The sequence below is a fragment of the Falco naumanni genome, chromosome 6, assembly GCF_017639655.2.
Source record: "Falco naumanni isolate bFalNau1 chromosome 6, bFalNau1.pat, whole genome shotgun sequence".
In the NCBI taxonomy this organism is placed as follows: domain Eukaryota; kingdom Metazoa; phylum Chordata; class Aves; order Falconiformes; family Falconidae; genus Falco; species Falco naumanni.
In genome coordinates, this window is record NC_054059.1 from 43,399,431 (window position 1) to 43,419,900 (window position 20,470).

At 40.1% G+C, this 20,470-nt stretch overlaps 1 protein-coding gene across 3 annotated transcripts in view; it reads left to right on the forward strand.

Moving 5' to 3' along the window:
- Positions 1-592: 592 nt before the first annotated feature.
- Positions 593-20,470, forward strand: part of GRM1 (glutamate metabotropic receptor 1) — a 197,724-nt gene continuing 177,846 nt past the window's right edge. For all 3 annotated transcript variants that reach the window (XM_040599251.1, XM_040599253.1, XM_040599252.1), the window contains exon 1: positions 593-1,464. In XM_040599251.1, the coding sequence (XP_040455185.1) occupies positions 702-1,464 (763 nt within the window). In that variant the 5' untranslated portion in view covers positions 593-701. The remainder of the gene's footprint in view (positions 1,465-20,470) is intronic.

Consider the following 20,470-nt stretch of genomic DNA (forward strand, 5'->3'; position numbering starts at 1 on the left):
ATCTAGGCGGTAAAGTGGTTCCTTTCTTCCCCCCTTCGCTGACCTTTAAATGACATTTCCCGGCGCCGGCTCGCTCGCTCTCGCTTTTCACCTCCTTTCTGTACTGGGAAAGGAAATTCCTGAGCTGAGAAAGATGCCTTCAGGTAGTCAGAACGCGAGAAAACGCGCCTGTAAGCTGGCCTGCGGGGCTGGGGCGGCTGGGACTGGGCTAGGACGCTTCTCCGGTGAGCCACCTCCCTTTCCGAAACTTTCCAAACTTCCCGGGGGCAGCGGGGAGGGTGTGCGCCGGCTGCGGCTGCGGGGAACAGCCGCCTCAGCTTGAAAAGCGGACACGAAAAGGGTCATATAAACCTAACATACGTGAGTGCGCATGATCGTACGTCGAGGCAAATAAGTACATATCGTAATCCCTCTTGAATTTTCCTTTCGAGAGGCTTACCGAAGCAAATTGCCCCGGGCATTTGCGAAAGCAGTCATCTCGAACTGTGCGGGGTTGCTTTATCGAGCTCTGGTTTGACATCGATTTCCCGATTAGCCTGTTTGATCCCCTGTTTCTATGCCACCAGGTTAAAAGTCACTAGGATGACGGCTGCCTTGGCACCTCCGAGAGCGATGCTGTAAGACTTCGCTGTGATGGTATTTGGAGCAACCCGGGCGCTGGCGGGGGGAAGCGGGTGCCATTTCCTACATGTCCTTAAACCATGTGCAGGCAAGAGGAGCCCATGAAATTCGTGACCTGGGTTTGGATGACATCGTGCAACAAAATGTTTGGCGTGCTGCTGGTCTTTTTCCCTGCTCTGCTCCTGGAGATGGACGTGCTGCCCAGGAGCGCCGGGCGGAAGGTGCTTCTCTCCGCAGCCTCCTCGCAGCGGTCGGTGGCTCGGATGGACGGGGATGTCATTATCGGGGCCCTCTTCTCTGTCCATCACCAGCCGCCGGCTGAGAAAGTGCCCGAGAGGAAGTGCGGGGAAATCCGGGAGCAATACGGCATCCAGAGAGTCGAAGCCATGTTTCACACTTTGGATAAAATTAACGCCGACCCGGTCCTGCTACCGAACATCACCCTGGGCAGTGAGATCCGAGACTCCTGCTGGCACTCCTCGGTGGCCCTGGAGCAGAGCATCGAGTTCATACGGGACTCCCTCATCTCCATCAGGGATGACAGGGACGGAGGCACCCGCTGCGTTTCCGACTCGCAGCCCCAGCCCCAGAGCAGAGTGAAAAAGCCCATCGCGGGGGTCATCGGCCCCGGCTCCAGCTCGGTCGCTATCCAAGTTCAAAATCTGCTCCAGCTCTTCGACATCCCCCAGATCGCTTACTCCGCCACCAGCATCGACCTGAGCGACAAAACGCTCTACAAATACTTCCTCAGGGTGGTCCCCTCCGACACGCTGCAAGCCAGGGCCATGCTCGACATCGTCAAGCGTTACAACTGGACCTACGTCTCCGCCGTGCACACGGAAGGTGGGTATGGGGTATGGGGCAGCCCGCTGCGCCCCCCGCTCCACCCGCCCCCACACCGCCTCCCCCGCGGCCCCGGGCGCTGCGCCCTCCGCGGGGGCTCCGCAAGAACGCGCCGGTGCTTCCCCGGGACGCTGCCACCCGGGGGAGCCGTGAGCTGAACGGGGCAGAGTCGCGGGGTGGGGGGGGACACGGACACTCTGTTTCCCTCGGCGCGGAGGAGCCCCCCCGACCCCGGTGGCCGCGGCTGCGGGAGGGGTGCCAGCAGCGCACGGAAGCCCGCAGGGAATCAGGCGCCTCCCCGAAGGTCCCGTCCCCGTTCACAGGCAGAGCGGTTCCTGTATTTCTAAAAAAAAACAACCCCAAAACGACAAGTTCACAGCTGTGAGCATGCTGGGGGGCCGGGGAGCCGGGGGGGGGGGGCCCGGCTTCCCGACCCCCCGGCTCCCCGGCCCCCAGGTCCCGCTCGCACGCTCGGTCGCTGCCATCGCCGCAAGTTTAGCAAAATGTAGTAGCCCCGCTGCAGTCCAGGTAGCCCCTGCAGAGCCAGTCCCGTGGGAAGGAAGGAGCCGTGGCTAGTCTGGCTGCGGGTACGGGCAAGCACGCTTCCATGCAGCTTGAACAGTAAAAAAACATTCTTTTCTGTACAATCTGTTCGTAGTCAACAGGGTTTGTTAATTTTAAATATCAAAAGAAAATATCAAAAGTAAGGGTATTTTAAAAAGGAGAGGTTTTAGGGTTTGTTTTGTTTTGTTTTGTTTTTTCTACCCAGGCTAGGTGATCAACAGAAATTACAGAAGTAATTGCATTTGATGGAAAGCAAACTCTTGTGATATATTATTGTGACATTCTTATAGTCCAGTTATGATCCTGAAAATGGGATTTTTAAGTACAAAATTGCAAAGCTGGCCACATTATTGCTAGAGTTTTGTAGCTCTTCTGTTTATCTGACCGTATCTTTTGTACGGATTTGATTTATGATTCCCTCTGGTTACTGAGCTGACTCCACTCCTTTAATTCTCACAGAGATGACTAAGTAAAAAGAGGTAAGAACGTATATTGTGATGAATAAATAAAAGAATCTCTAGGGAGAGCTTAATGTAAAACATTCAAAGGTGAATTGGATAAAACTGGACACCTAAAACATGAAAGTGCTGCAGTTTGGGGGGGAGAGGGGTAAGAGGAGGGAGCAATGACCTGACATTTCCAGTTCATTTATGCCCTGTTCACATGAGAAAACGAACTGCTAGCAAGAGTTGGACACGAGCTATTAAGATCCTGTGTTGCTGACAGATTTGATTAGATCTTGTGGAAGGCCAGTGTGAAAAATAAACATGAAAGGGGCAAATTCTTGATGTAAATCGCCACCTCTCCCTTCGAGGCACTTCGGGGAGCTATGCTAACTCACAGTGCCTGAGGAGCTGCCTTAAGGGACCTGCTCCCTCCCTCCCTCCCTCCCTCTGTAGATGCAACTCACATTAACATTAGTGGGACTTGCCTCTTTTGGAAAAGACAGCAGCTTATGAAGGTTATTTGTTCATTCATTTTAAAAAGATCGTTATACATAGTAATTTCAGTCATTGCTTTTGAGAAATTTTAATTAAATATCTATTGTATGACTACATTACTGACTGATGAAAAATGCTTGTTGCAAGACATTTTTCTAGACTTTGAAGTGATACTTTTGAAAATAGTGGATCAGTTCTACCCCACAAGGCAACAGACTCCTCTTAGGAAACGTCACAAGGATTTTGCAGCTTATGCAGTTTGAGATTCGTATTTGCTTTCTTAATTACTATTAATCTGTACCTGCCATACCTTTGTTGTTATATTCAAGCTGCAGATTCCACTGGAAATACGTAGCAAGCTTCAAGTTCTGTGTTTCTTTCCAGAAAGACAAGTTATTAACCCCATCCCAAGTGCTACTGGGTGGATTCCAGAGACTTTTTTTTTTTTTTTTTTTTCTATTTAAAGTGAAATTAGTATTCATGAAATTTGGTGTAAATTGTTACATTTCTGTTGTTTCAAATCACATGCATTCACTGTGAGAGATCTGCTTGCTGGTTCATTAAAGGTGGGACCGTTCTTCACAGACAACACAAAGCCACTCTGAATAACAGTCTGAGTGAACAGGAGCTGCTCTATCCATGCTATGTTTGGAAATACAGGGATAAAGTGTAGTTAGAAACATTCCTCCTCCACACTTACTCATAGGCCTCTACGCTCTCTCTATGGTGGGCTGCAAAATGTGCTAGGAGGAATTCTAGGGTATCATGGGTTGGAGAATCACTTCAGCAGGGACTGTAAGGAAAGTGCATGTTTCTAGGAAATGCACAGCTTCACACTCTGAAGAATTGTTTCACCTTCTAAGGACTCCAGATCCAATCTGGTCACCTCTTGAGAGCAAAAAGCTTCTTAGTTGCTACCAGACCCCTCATTCTCATGGGGATGGACAATCCTTAGCTCTTGCAGCCACCCAACCACAAGGGGATGCAACGAGACCACTGAGCTGACGGGCTACTTGTGTCAGCCAGCCATGCTCCTCAGTTTACACTGGCCCAGGGCAGGGTCACAGATAGCCTAGAGGTGATGAGCCTTTTCTCAAACAGTCTGAACCATCCAACTCCTCTGCTTACTTTTCCTCTGCTTCTATACTTTAGTTAGAGTTATTTGAATGCCCCAAACAATACCAGTCTACACGATTGTATCTTTAATGAAAATCAGAAATAAATACCACAAAATTTGATGCCTATGTTCCTTAACGTGAAGCCTATGCATACCATGAGAATGAAAATAGTCACCCATGTAGCATGATGTCTTTAAGTAGTCTCCAATATCCTACTCTGTTTTAGACAGGAAAGTTTATTCTTCCTGTGTTAATATGATTAGTGTTAACTACTGGTGACAGCATTTTACTCTATAAAATCTCTACACACTAGTACATGAAGTTGCATGTAGGTATGCCATACCTCTTAGGGTTTTTTGCACATTCGTTTAATAAGAAGTATAAACATTGCACTTGGATGGAAACTTCTCAGTTAGTGAATAAAGTCTGTTTTCAAAGGCCCACATAGCACGTTGCTCCTTTTAGATTAAAATTGACACATAAAGCTCCACATTAAAGAACACAGAAAGGCAAGTTACTATGTTTGGTTATTTTATTACGTATCTCAGTTGAGGATAGTTGTACATCACAAGAGTGTATTTTTTCCAGAGTGGGCAGCAGTCATTAAACGATGTGAGAAATCGGTGCATCTGCCGGCAGAAGGCTGTGTGACTGTGTAGTAGCTGCAAGACATTTTCAAGGCTATTAGCTTTTTAAGGATTCTTCAAAGGTAATTCAGTGTTGGAGTTCTTGGCATGTGTACATCTCAGCTCTTAGGCTTGGATGTCGTTCTTATCTGGAAATGCACATAAGTGGATGCCTAACTCTGAGCCAAGGCTTCCTATGGAAATCAAAGGCATCAAAAGCACATGTGTTAAGTCAGGCACAATCCCAAGCATGATAAGGACAGACGGAGCTGTCTTGATGGAAGGATTACTTTCCAAGTGAGATATTCTGGTCTTCAGTGAGATAACCTCACAGCCAGGTATTATTCTTAACTTACTAGGCAGCAACTGGTTATTTGGTAAAACTATGAGGAATTACAGGGGACGCTTTCTTCCTTGCTGGAGAAGAGCCACTGAGCTGCCTGTAGAACAAGGCAAGAGATGGCGGGCACCACCTCTTGCTGTTTTGATGCTGAAGGCACAGAAGTTAATAGTGTTGTCTCCAGAAAATGCAGAGCCGCTGTGAGGCTGCTGTATGTTACACCAAGTTCCAAAACCCATAAAACACCTGCACCCTGGCTAGTGAACAGCACGGAGTCTACACCAAATACCTCACTTTCAGTGGTTCCTCTTATACATGAAGCAGGAGAGAGGGTGATATATCAATTCTGAATATGCAAATGGAAATACTTGATGCTATGCCTGGCTTTTAATTTAAATCATTGCATACAATTAGCCTTACAACAGGTATGTGAGATTTTTGAATCTGTGAAAATGAAATTTGAACATGCAGAATAGATCCATTTGAGTGCCATTTGCGATTCGTGGACCGTTCTTGCACTTTAGTGTAGAATTACCCCTGTATAAAGACAATTTCCACTCCAACAGATTGACATGCAGACTTTGTAAAAGCAACTTTTGAAATCGAATGATTAATTGCACCAAATTTTGATTGTTTATAGATTTGTTTTAGAGAGCACAGAGATGTTTCTGGTCTTGATCAATTTTGTCAGATTTGTATTGCCAGGCTGTTTCTTTTTCTGAAGTATAAGGCTTGAAATGAACTATGATGAAGCAGATGGCACAACTGTAAAGACTTTCAGATCAAAGTAGATGGAAGGTGTATTATCTTCACAATCATTTTTGATAACCTGACTGTCACACACTTTCCATTGTAGTAATGTACAGGAAATTCATAGGCACGGTTATATACATTGGAAAGATGAGGGAAGGGAGTGAATCTTGTACTTCATTGCAAATTTCAGAGGAAATAAGTTCTTCCAGTAGAACTCAGTAAAGTAGCTTCAGACATGCTAGAAGACAACACTTCTGTTTAAAGATAAGTGGGGCGATATCCATCAAATAGCTTAGAGGAATCATTTTCATACAATTATCTTCCATTTCTCACAAGATATTCCTACAGCTGTTTCTAACAATGTTATATTACTAATTCCATGGTGTCACTCAATGATTGATACTTTCTGATAAAAGCTATGGTCAGGCAATAGAGAACAGCAACTCCAGTTCAGATGTTTGACATTTCAGAGTTTGCAAAAATTTCTATAGTTACCAACAGTTACAAAAACGCTCTTAAAAGTTAACCTCATGAAGTGTTGTGAATTGTGCCTGAGATGTGTGTTCACAAATGCATATTCCAATCTATTTTTTTCTCGATTTAACTGGCCTCACTAACCATCTTCAGAGGCTTTATGACAGGGAAAAAAGGAGAGAGATATGTCCCAAGGAGGACAGAAATTAATTTGAAAACAGGTAGGGACTCAAATATTCCCTTCATTGGATGTATTAATTGTATTTATTAGAAGGTGCTGGAAGAATCATTCACAATGATTGATGTCAGCAAAATTATTGAGCGTGAAAAACACCATAGAGGTCAAGAGAAATTCCTTCTTGAAAATATATTGCTTTGCAGTACTTCTAAATTCACAAATAATATAGCTTTTCAACTGCACAACTGGCAGCTGCATGAGTTAAATCAACTCAAAAGACTCATTGAACTTCTGTGCCTGTCTTCTCAGCAATATTGCTAGAGTTCATATTTATCAGTCAGCAACCATGGGTGCATTTGTGCTTTACTTCTATTTTTTCTGCATTATGCCCTTGCTCTCAGATTTGTGTGTCCCACCATCCTTGTAAACTCCTGCAGGATTCTTGTCTCACTGAAGACTGTTTTGAAAATGTTAAATGATCTTGGCTTTCTCAAAAAGCTATGTGAAAATGCCTCTACAATATTCCTTTGAACATATGGTTCATAATATGAACTTGCTTGTCCTGAGGTTTCTCAGACAGAAAACCAAAAGCTATGTAAAGTGAAACCATATAACTAGAAGTAGTGTCACTCATTGAGAGAGATTCTTCAGGGATCTGATGCATCAGTGAGCTGGTAACGGTACTGGGAGACCAGAAGCACTGCATCTGCCACACGCAACCCAGAAAAAATACCCATCAAAGTCATTACTAACTGGTGCTCACTGACCCACGCTAAGCAAAGCAGAGACTTCAGTATATTTTCTGGGTGGCAGGTGTTCACAGCATAAGCCACTATCACAGATGGCAGTAATTAACAGCTGCGCTGGCAGTCTGAACGGGAGGGCCAGAAACTGACTGGGCATGAACTACAATAGCATTTCACCTAAAGAAACCGTTCTTTCACCTATAGGTATCTAAGAGATGCTAAAGGATATCACCAGAGAGAGGTGGAGAGACGTGTGCAACAAACGAGTGCCATGAGTTTTGCTGGCTAACTTTTCAGACTGGATCTTTTCCCAAACACTAATATTGCTATTATTATTATTACTATGAATGTACAGCTTAAAGAACAATTTCTACGTCTGGTTGGCCTATCAATGCAACACAAAGTTGGCTGTTGAGAGAGGTGGCAGGAGTCCTGTGATCTTTGAAGCTATCGTAGCTGTTGCTGCTTGTTGGGCTGCGGCCCCAGTTCCTGGCCGGTATGAAGGAGTGCCCGCCAGTGGCTGGTCAGGGACACCGGAGTGGGATAAAGTCACTGGAGTCAACTGAGTTTACTGAATTCTTTACCAGGGGAGAAACACATACAGGATAAGGGCCATTTTTTAACCCCCTATCTCAATTAGAATACCTCACACCACAAATGGTGTGTAAGAGGTATGCCTAAGAATGGTGCATATATAAAGGCTTTTTGTAGTAATTGTTTTATGTGAAAAATAAACTTCGTCTCTGGCTGAGGAAAGGAAATAAAAAATTAAGAATTTTAGAACTGTTGTATTGGTCCTTCCGCAGTGGGCTGAATATTAAAAGATGCAAGAGTATGTAGCAGCTTCCCAAATGCTAGGGCTACCGGCTGCCACTAGACCTTTCCTTTGTGAATTTTTCCAGTCCCTTTTTCTATCTATTTATTCTTCAGTCTCCATAGTAACATGACAAGGAATTCTTATAACTTAATTGTATGTTGTGTGAACAAGTGTTTCCTATCATTTACTTAAAACTGTTCCTTGATGACTGCATTATCTTCGTACGTTCATGAAAAAAACTTCTCATCATTTCTTGATCCTGATCGTTATTCTGTGTTTCTAATTCCGATATGAAATGTATGGAAGCAGAGCTATATTCAGTAGTCAGTGGGGGTTAAACTCACTTGTGAAGTAGCAATTTCAGTATTTCTCTCAGACCTTTCCTAATAAACTTCCAGTAGTCCTTTACCTTTTTAGCTATCACCATGCACTGAATGGATGCTGCCAGAAAATATTACCACAAAACCTTTTTCTTAAATGGTAAAGCCAACTTCAGAGGCCATTATACACAGAGTTTTCCTCATGTGTGTTACTTTTAATTTATTAACATAAAATTAATTTTCTACACTTCGGCCCCTATCAGTTAGCCAATTATTAATCCAGGACTTTCTGTCTTATCACATATTACTCCTGTTTCTGTCAGAGCCTTTAATAAGAGAATTCATCAAAAGCTTTATCTAAATTCGAAGTACTCTGTAGTGACTGTATCATTCATATGGTCATCTGCTCCAACAAAAAAGACGAATGAACTTCCGAGGTATGTATTTTCTCTGAAAAAGCTATGTTCATTCTTCTCTAATATGGCATATTTATTTATTTGTGCATTAATACTGTTCTTGTTACGGTTCCTACCAATTAGCTTTGTGCAGTAGTATCTTAAGTCTGCAGAAATATCGTGTCTGTTGTCCATTGGGTTACTGTCTGTGCCTCTGTAGTCTCTATAAAACCTGTTAAAAAATGAAAAGTGGTATGTGAAGAAATAAAATTACTTTTTCCACTTTACAAGTTCCATCTGTTTTGGTACTAAGGCCAGTTTAACTGGTGGTAAAGTACCACAACAGAAAATTAGCTGGTATTGGTGATTTGTTAAAGTCCGTGTTATGGATTTGTTCTACAATACATTCTATTGACACTCTGAGACAACAGTTCAGTCTTATCCTACATAAGGAATGACCTTGGTATGAGACCCATCCTATCCACCTTTGCAGGCAGTGCAGACTGAAAGAATTAATTTAATTTTTCTGTTATGGTTTTATCTTCCCTGAGTGCTCTTTTTATATAACTCGTCATCACTGAATATCAGGCAAGTCTCTGGAATATTTGGTGGGTTATTAGATTCTATGCCTTTATGTCTCAAAATTGTTTCATCTTGTTTTATTCTGGTTTTGTATTTCATTTGTCAAGGTATACTCTGCTCTCTTTCCTTCATTAGGATACAACTTAGACTTTTTAAAGTATTTGTTTTATTTTTATTGTATTTATTTTATTTTGGGTTTTTTTGTTTGTTTTATTTTAATAGCTTTAGAAAATCTACTTTTCTTCTTTTTTATGCTGGCTTTTTTGATTCTTTTGGAGCTTTAGCTTTCAGCATGTCATATATTTCTCAGTAGTCTTCATGTAATTTGTTAGTATGCCACTTTTTTGGCTGTTTCTTTTAATGTCCTTGAAATTAGCTGTATCATTTTTATAGAATTTATTTTGTTTTAAATTAATATTGCTGTTACTGACTTTTTATTTCACATGCAGCTTTTTTCTGTCCAGATATGACTAAACTACAGTCACAATTACAGACTGGTTTTTGGATAGTTAGGTTTTAATAAGGCCTTGTATACTTCTCAAGACTAAACCAAGAGTTGCTGCTCCTTTTCTGAATTCAATGAGCAGATGAGTAACACACATGAAAAAGAATCAATACACAGTGTGTAAGATTTGCCTTAATTTTCCATTATCTAACCTACAGTCTGGCCATACTACATACAGTGCCAGGGTGGTTAACAGCATTTTGTGACACGTGGGGTGCTTTTTAATGAAAAGTACTGTGCATCACAAGCTGTTCTTTCCTCTTGTGACATGCCACTGCCTAAAAACCAGTGTGAGATATTTAATTTTACTGAAAAGTAATTGTTTGTTATACAATGCACTGTCCTCTGTTTGAACAATTTCCATTTGTATTCTCTCTTGAATGTTTTTAAACAAATTAATTTCTTTAAGTATATTTGAATTATAGTAACAGACAGCAATGATGTATAAATCCCTTTGAAATGTGGTAGGAATGTTGTAAGAATAAGCATTTGGCAGTTCTGGTAGACAAAACGGAGGAGGTCATGTCCCACTTGGGTGCAGAGAGCAAGTGTAGCTGTAAGGCTCTTGATCCAATGATCATTGAAGTTAGTTAGTGGTCCTCTGTGGAGTCCAGTGGAACCTGAATGGGGCACAGCAAGGCCATCAGATGTTATCTTTTCAGGTTGTGGAGCTGACATTTCTCAGAAAGTGCTAAAAATCCACAGGGCTTGTGAATCCTACGGCTAGAAGGATCCCACAGTTAATCGAACGTAGTGTAGAACTGTGTGAAGGCAAACTGTGTTTGTTGGATTTGCACAATATTAGAGGATATTCATATACATATTTTTTTCTTTCCAACTAGAAGAAGGTGAATCTGTTTCATTTCTTCCCATACAAATTCCCTAGTGAATTTAACTCTTGTTTCGCTTTGCAAATTGTGTGAGTAGCAAACTTTCATTTTCTTACATGTGGTCACCATTTTCGATTGTTTGACCAGCAACTTTCATCCTTACTCATCTCTGGATAGATAGATTTGCGCTAGTAATTTTCCAAACATTTATTCAAAGAAAAGTAATCCTGGCAAACAGCAAAAAGAACGAGGCATGAATATTGCTGAAGTGACAGCTATTTAAAATCTGAACAAGTGTTCATAAATACTTTCTAAAATGTCTGGCCAGGCTCCACTGAACATTGAATGTCTCCTCCTATGTGGAATAGAATATAAAAGATATATTTGTAATTAATTGTCAGGAAGTAAGAAAACCTTTCATGCTTATTTATATAAGCCTTTCTTACCCACATGGTGCTCTGGAGAGGCTTTAGCAAATGGAAATTTGGCATGTAGATCACAGTGCTGGGTATTGAAAGGTGGTGTTCCTCCTGGTAAAAATGTATTTCTCTGACTGCAAGCTCCACATGTATACACCTCAGTGTCTTCCTGAGCAGCAAATATGTGAAACTTAATATAGACACTACTGTAAAGGAATGCTATATTGTCAGCATTGCTAAAACTGGTAGGATGAATTGAGAGACTGGAAAATTAAAACCCACTCCTATAGCTGTGGGCCAACACCATTCTCTAGGAGGATGCCCTTATTTGCCAGACCGAACCTCCCTGCAAGGCTAAGCTCATATTCAGGATCATTCTAAAAACTCTACAGCTATATGAAGCAAAGTGCTGAGCTGGGACAGCTGCTTTGCTGGAACAAAAATGTTCAAGACTTTGAGAAGGGGAAATGAGCCAGGCAGCAGCCCCAGCAGCCTGGGTATCACTTAGGCCTTTCCTGTTTCCTTCCCCCTCAAGTCACTACAGTTGTGGCCCTCAGGTGTCACTGCATTCCCTTGGAAATAGGGTTAGCCTTCCTCTTTCACAGGGATACCTGCCCGGCTCAGACCATTCTTTGTCCACTGTTAAGGCTGACCAGGGCTCCAACATCTCACAGCTTGGTCAATGCATACTAAGTGACAAGGTGCCAGTGCCAGTCACGCAGAGACAGAATTCCTCCTCCTCCCCACGCAGTGCCAGCCTGCAGGGGAAATTACACACAAGAATAACAGGCAGGTTTTCCAGGAGCTTCTTCTGGAATTGTCACTGACCTCAGAAAGCAATGGCCAATATTCTATTAAACACATACCCCTAACCACCCCTGCAACGCTGTCCTCCCGTGTTGACATCCTGCAAAAGGGTAGGATGAGGGTGTAGCAAAACTCTGAGTCTGCAGTATAAGGACAGTAATGTGCAAAACCAATGTTAAGAAGTTGAGTGAGGCAATTAATATTGATTTCAATATAATATGGAACAGCCCAAAATGTACAGTGTTGAGTTATGCCAAAAATCCAAACACAAAAGACGAATGAGCTATGCCAGACAGCTTTGGCTACCAAGAGAGCAATCCCCAGCGAAATAAGAAGATGATTTAGGATTCAGATAACAAAAAATTGTAATTAAATTAAAACCAATCAGTGTGACTCTACAGAAAATAGGTCTTCTCAAACAAACTTGATTTTATGCCCTGATGAAAATGCAAACTTGGTAGCTATAGATAACAGTGCAGACAAAACACCTTGGATTTCTGTAAGTCACTGAATTAGTATTATGGGTTATTTTTGTTTAAAAAGCACTGTACAATGTCAGGAAATAGGTATCATATAAATTAAAACTCAGCACACTGACCTCAGCAAGTGAAGAGTGACCATCAAATGAGATTATATCTACTGCATTGCACAGAACTTGACGAAATGTCTAATGCCTCATTGTCTTCATCTATGTTATACAAAGCATAATGGCTGACAAGATATGCAGGTTTTTGAAATGGCAATTAATAGGGAGAAAAGGGAAGGTTCGGATCTCTTGGCAAGCTAGGCCCAGTCTAAGAAAATGCATGCTAATACAGTCAAATGTCAGCCATAAATACAGGAATAAAGCACATGTGCAACTTACATAGGAGAACTGTGTCCCTGAAAGAAGTCCTAAATTTATTATATGGTTATAGAGGAGCTGCATCAAAAAAACCCCAACCCAAAATACAAAAAGCTAATGTCATCCTTTCATGCTTAATGTGTTCCTTGAGGAACTTTACCTCAATCTAAGGATTATTAGTATTAATTTTGCTATTCTTTGGTTTTTTTTTTTTTTTTTTTTGCTTTGCTATTTCAGTTCTGTTGTCAACATTAAAAAAAAAAAGTTAAAATGTTGAAAAGAGGTAAGGATAAAAGTCTAAATTATTTGAGGGCTGAAAAAAAATTACCTTATAGCAGGAATCTAAGTCAGCTTTGTCTACGTGGTTTGTCAAAAAGAGATACAGCTTAATTTATCAAAAATTATTTCATTTCCTCTAAGCAAACAAAACCAGCAGGCACTACAGGGCTCTGTATCCTAATGGTTAAATGCATAACAAGAACCAACAGCTGGTAAGCCAACAAATTCTGATTAGAAAGAAGACAAACATTTTTACTTGTGATGGTGATTAACCAGTGGGACGAATACTGAGGAAAGTGATATGTTTTCAGCCTTTTTCTGTTGTCTAATCAAAATGTGCTGCAGATGTTGCAGCACAGTTTTATCCAAAATGCAAGTCACTGGATACAGCACAGTGGGATCTGAATGTATGGGCTGGCATTATACAGGTGGTCAGATACAAAGAGCTGACACTTCTTTCTGGCATTAAATCTTAGTCATTAATGCATGGTTTTGGTTATGTAAACAGGCAGGAAAAAATGTTTAAAGAGTATCTTAATATTCATGGGTTCATTCATCTGCTCAACTGCCTTGGAAAATGTTGATACTGATTGTAGAGGAAGAGAAACGGGATGAAATAATCCTCTCAGTCAAAGTCAGTCCGCTGGTGCAGTTTACATGCATTATTTTAAGTCAGTATTTGTTCCCTTACCAGCAGCTGGTGCTTGTTAACGCATTTTTACCAGATTACCATTAGAGCCCTTTAGTTCCTACTGTTTATGTTTGCTTGGGGGAAATTTTTAGTTTCATGCGGATTTTATACTGTACTTATTCTCTTACTTCTGACATAAATGTTGGCCCCTATGACTGAAGAAAACAGCAAGTTTTCTAAAAGGATGCAGTGACATTTTAGTATGGTCTCCTTAATTAGAATACGACTTTGCACCTAGAGTGATATAATTCATTTGACAGCCCATGTAAAATAAATAAATAAGAAAACACTACAAAGAAAACAAGAAGTTGGTAGCTAGCATAATTAACATTTTTACCTAACAGTTTTTCTAGAAATGAATTCAGTGGTGAATTTTGTGAATATTCATTTTATTTTTAACAGAGAAAATATGGCCATTGATATTTTCTGGTTGTTTCAGAACACAACCAGCATATTATAGATGCTATCCTTTCATGCAATGATCATCTTAATGTACTTTTACAAGACAATTTATAGTCATGTTTGAAAACTCATTGTCCTTGTCACACCTACTTGTGCCTTTTCTACTGAGTCCAAATACATGTGAAATAATGTATTCCACTCTTGTTATAGCTGTGGTGTTGCCTGTGAAGTGTGAAGCAGAAATGTGCTGGTACCACAGATATCCAAAGTCACATCACTGCTTTTTATAGTTCATATCCTGAGGACATATGAATAATAAAATGCTCTTTAAAATTCTGGCAATACATCTGTATTTACACTCAGAACTATGATTCGGCTTTAATGAAGTCAATGGAAGCTATTGACTGAAATTTAGTCATGCATCTTACTCTATGGAAAGATCCTTTAAGGTGCAGAATACTCTTGCTTGATCCCAAAAGGCATGCGAGCACTAGCTTAACTTTACACTTGAATTATGGAGGACAAGAATTAACCATACACTTACATGACACAGTTTCTAGGGATCGCTCACATCACAGCAGTGTCCAGTGCCTTACAAGATTAGGCACGATGTGCTTATCCGTCACTAAAGACAGGCTTTCTACTGATAAAACTAACATTTATAAGCCTTGTAAAGGTCTGTGCAGTGGGTTAGGCTAGGGGGAAACCAAACGGCCTTAGAACTGTACATATCAGAGGATTATGAAAACCGGTGAGTAGGTTGACTAAAGAAAGGCTGCAGTCCACTGGAGAAAAAGGGCAGGATTTTGGATATGCTGCTTTGAATGGACAGGTGAAAGTTAGTTACCACTGTCTTTCTCAATTTAGAGTGCTAAAATAAGTGACTAGCTTGGCTCTCTTCCAATTTTGTAAATAGAAGATCTAGGCAAGTAGGCAGCTAAATGAATGCTGAAACTTCATTGTATTTGCCCATGTAAGAGTTAGGATTATTTTTTAAATATTTTATTTGTTTTGCTTTTATTACTCATTTGCTAGAAACACTAGATTGCTAGATTACACTAGGGTAAATGTCACGTGGATTTCTTTCCTCTCATTTTTAATGAACACTTGTAGAGTGTTGATTTGTATGTGCTTAAATTCACAAGCTCATGCAACTTTTATCATAATACATGCAAGAAAATAACACACAAAGCAGAAAAAGAAAGGAACTATTTCTGCGTCTCCACCACATAAAGACTTCTCATGTAAAAATCTGCTGGTTTTTTGCTGTTGCCAGCCTCCTCATACTAGTATAAAATTTTAACTTCCAAGGAAGCTATCTTAAATTGCCTAGTGTCTAGCAAATACTAACTTAAATTTCAGGATACACAATATTTCGTAAAACAGATAATTAAAAAAAAAATTACAAAATGAATCTCACATCCAGAATAAGCACTATGTATGTTCCATTGCTTAATAGCCAGCAGAACACAGAAGGTGTCTGGGAGCTGCCACAAAACAGGACTTGGCTGCCTTATTTTGGGGGGAAATTTGTTGAAATGAAAAGATTCTTGTAGAATCATTTGATTTCACTGAACCAGCACCTTTCAAAGGAGGAAACATCCTATAAGAATCTTCTAACTGGCTCTGCCTCTAACTCTGGGTCTCATCATTCCATCCCCTAATAATCACACCCTGTACCTTTCTGTACCAAGTTCTTCTAGTCTTTCCTGCAGCTTTCTCTCCCAGGCCTGTATCCCAGAATCTATATGAATACCTAGAACAGTTTTTAAAAAATCAGTTGACTATTAATTGTTTTCAGAAGGTATTGTCTTCTGGAAAAACACACGCTTATTGCCAAATCACTCTTCTTCAGTACTGTGCTTTTCATGTTTTTACCATAAGCCACCATATTTCAGTAATTTGAACAGCCAGGTGTAAGCATCTCTGGACCATGCAGAATTGATGAACATGTCTTCAGTCACTGGGAAGTACATTTTCTTTAAACTGAAAAAAAAAAAAATAATCTGTCTGAGCTGACCTGCAACCTGAGTGTTCAGACAGGCAGAGAATTTGAAAAAGGCTTTGTAGTCATTACAGTTAGATTATAATTAGCTTTTTATTATTGTAAGTTATTTTAATGTAAAAATAGAATTCACTTTCAACCTGATTCCATTGATGTCAGTGGAAGATTGGCCGCTGATTTCCATAGGAAGAAGTTTTGGGTATAATTACTACACCATTTCAATGCAAATGTACATGCATATGAGGAAAATGTACACAATTATGAGGAAAGAAGCTTATAAAACAGGAGACCTGAGAGAAAACCTGTATATCTTATTATTTTTTTGTAGAAAGATTCCAGAGATATATTCTAAAAATGTAAATCTTTATGAAGAATTGCTTCATGGTAACGTACATTTGAATTTCAGTCTCAGGGAAAATTGGCTTTATACTGCTACTAATTATCTTTGTGGTGACGAAGGCCATTGTTATTTAGAATAAAAGGAAAAGGATGTTCTTCATACTGCAATCAGGAGCACCAAGAAGCAAAGGCATACATTTTAGTGAACAAGAGGGTGGGGATGATGCACACCTGCAAGCACAGATGTTTCACCCTTAATTTCGGCAACTTTGATTTTATTCAGAGCATTTAAGTTCTGCATCTGTCAAGGAGTTCTGCTTCACTGCTAATTAGGAATAGATCTAGTAGATAAGAAGGATCCAAATATGTTTCACAGTTACATGAAGAAAACGAACAAACAAAAAAAGGACATTTTACCTTAGTCCTAACTCACCCTTGAAATGGTGATTGGCTACAGCTTAGCTGTAGGTGATTCATTCTTATATTTATTGTGGGAAAAAGTGCTTTGGACAACCGCAAATAAATTACTTTAATATTTTTTAAAAAAATTTATTCTGAGACACTCTTAATAAGTGCCAAGGAGGGAAACATGACGGTCGTTCTTATTTTACATGTTATCTCATTGATCATACTAACTGGAAGAGAGTCTCAATCAACTTTTCCTCTGAGCAGATGGGAATACCATTTTGTGAAGTATTATTGTCAAATGTTACACTGCTGTATTTTGCAAGGACATTTTATATGTTCATTGTTCCAAGTGGTGGGTTGACCCTGGCCAACAGCCAGCCACCCACACAGTCACTTTCTCACTCCCCCCACTCCATACCAATTGGACACGGAGAGAAAATAGAACAAGAGTAAGAAAACTTGTATGTTGAGATAAATAGATGCAGGAAGAGGGGAAAAAACCAAGTGAAACAAAGGAAATTGCTTACCACATCTGACAGACAGACCTACATCCAGTCAGTCTCCAAACAACAGCCTTCTTGGAAGCCCAGACCCTCCTTCTACTTCAGTTTTTATTGCTGAGCACGTTGTCATATAGTATGGAGTAATCCCTGGCCAGTTTGGGTCAGCTGTCCTTGTTGGGTCCCCATCCAGTCTCTTGCCCATCCCAAGCCTACTCACTGTGGAGCAAGGAGGGAGCAGAGTAGGAAAAAGAGAAAGGTCTGGTGCTGTGTGAGCACTGCTCAGCAATACCCAAAACACTGGTGTGTAACCAACACTGTTTTACCCACAAATCCAAAGCACAGCCCCATACAGGCTGGTATGAAGAAAGTTAACTGCATTGCAGCCAGATCCAGTAGAGTCCAGCTCAAGAAACACTGTATTTCCATGATTAAGTCACTCTCCTGTGTAAAAGATTTATTTTCTTATCCTCTCATGCCAAAATTGAAGCCATATTGCCCACTTCGCTGATGAGTGCTTTAAATGCTGAACTGCTTGACTCGAACTTTGCGTCTGCAGAGGCCTTGCTGCGTTTGTAATGTCGGCATACTGAAGCTTTCACAGCTAACACAGTAGAGATAATGGCATTAGCATTTCAAACTGTAGTTCCTCAAATACTTTGAAGTGTATTATTATTTAATCTAGATTTACAGCCCAGAGCTCTCTAATGGACAGTTCCCAGGTTGAATGTTTCATGCTTAAGTAACCTGGATAACTGTATGACCAAGCATGCTGACAAGTTATAGGGACATCTTACAGATAAATGACAATTGCTACACTTAAGTTTGAATGTTTCTTCATTTAAAATATATTCTCAAGTGGTATAGGACCTGTGAGTTTATGAGAACTTCAACTGTTTTGAAATAGGAAACATATTTAGAAATGCAGAGGAGAGGCAGAGGTTCAGCTTCGGTGGGTGCCACCTGAGCAGAAGTTTCCCAAGATACAGTCCAACTCAAAATTCCAGAACCCTATAAGCACCTTCTTCATGGACTCCCCACATTGTATAATTGTATGTGTACATTTAACCCATTTTAAGATCCACCCTGGTAAGTTCCTAAATACCAACAGTTCTTTTGCCATGTTATTCTAGAATTTAATTCCTTCTACAATTAACAGCTTCTTAATGCTTTGCTTTTGGTTGCTGCTTTGGGGGAAGGGGGCGGGGGGAAGGAAGGGGAGCAGGAATTGATATGAGAAGGAGATTGAGCCCTTGGATAACTCACTTTAAGTTACATCTTCCTGTCTTTCATGATCTTGAGGGTTACACTTTGAAATTTCACCAGTTTTCCAATATCTTGTAGTACTGCATATTACTGCAGAAGTAGTCATAAGGTTGTGAAACAGAGTTAAGGTAGTATGATCCTTCTGTTAGTACAGTATCACACTTATTTAGATAACTAAAACCCAATGCTATTGTTTTTTTAGCCACAGCATTACCTTCAGTGCTTGTCTATTATAATCCTTAAGCCAGTAATTGCATGCCATGATGGAGTCCAAGATCCTGTATGTGTAACATTTTTAGTTCCTGAGGGTTTAAATATATGTGTCTTTAACTGCATATTTTTTTCTCTATGCCCAGTTTACTGAATTATGTAGATCATACTGTATTAGTAACTTGTCTCCCAGTCTTTCTGTCATTTGCAAATGTCATTGGTAATGCTTTTGTATTTTTGTTTTTCCAGGTCACTGATTAATGTTAACTAGTAAAATCTAAGAACAGATCCTTATGGGACACAATAAAGAGACCCCCATTTAATGAGTGTTCCTTCACTGCAAGTATATGTTGAAACCTACCAGCCGGATTTTAATCTATTTTATGTACGCAATACTGATTCTTATCATTCCAGATTCATAACCAAAATGTCATGCAAAATGAGGTAGATGTCCCATGGAAATCTAACTGTATTGCATTGACATTATTAGTTTTAATAACCAAGTTTGTAAATCCATTGATAAAAGGTATTTTGGATAACTAAATTTGAAAGATATAGTTTCTACATAGACATAATGATTGGCACATGTTACCTTGCCCCACTCCCTTAATTTTTTTCTTACTCAAGTTCCATGTCAGCTCCTGAGTTATTTTGTCCAAAATGCATGTCAGGCTGGTAGACCAGTAATTATTCAGGTTAACTCACTTGTCCTTTTGAAGTATTGCACAACGCTGCCTTTGTTGCAGTCCTCTGGTGTGTTACAACTTCGGACAGCCATTGAAAATCATTTCTAGTAGTTCAGAGAGCTCGTCAGCAACTTCTGCCAGAAGTTATCTGAACACATCCATTTTAAAATGCCTACCTTTTGGAGCTGCCACTTGATTTCCTTCTGAGTTGGGAAGGGAAATTACCATTCATCATCACCATCAACACCGTCATCATCTTCTGGTATGTATACATTATCTGTCTCTTTCCCAAAATACAGAACATAAAAACTTATTAAATGCTTCTTTTTGTTCTGCAGAATCCCTTCCAGCACTAATCCATCATCATTATTCATTGTATCTGCTTTTCTTTTTTCTCTTTTCTTTTCTTTTTTCTTTTCTTTTTTCTTTTCTTTTTTCTTTTCTTTTTTCTTTTCTTTTCTTTTCTTTTCTTTTCTTTTCTTTTCTTTTCTTTTCTTTTCTTTTCTTTTCTTTTCTTTTCTTTTCTTTTCTTTTCTTTTCTTTTCTTTTCTTTTCTTTTCTTTTTTCTTTTGTTTTTCTTTTTTCCCTTTCCTTTCCTTTCCTTTCCTTTCCTTTCCTTTCCTTTCCTTTCCTTTCCTTTCCTTTCCTTTCCTTTCCTTTCCTTTCCTTTCCTTTCCTTTCCTTTCCTTTCCTTTCCTTTCCTTTCCTTTCCTTTCCTTTCCTTTCCTTTCCTTTCCTTTCCTTTCCTTTCCTTTCCTTTCCTTTCCTTTCCTTTCCTTTCCTTTCCTTTCCTTTCCTTTCCTTTCCTTTCCTTTCCTTTCCTTTCCTTTCCTTTCCTTTCCTTTCCTTTCCTTTCCTTTCCTTTCCTTTCCTTTCCTTTCCTTTCCTTTCCTTTCCTTTCCTTTCCTTTCCTTTCCTTTCCTTTCCTTTCCTTTCCTTTCTCTTCTCTTTTTCTTTTTTC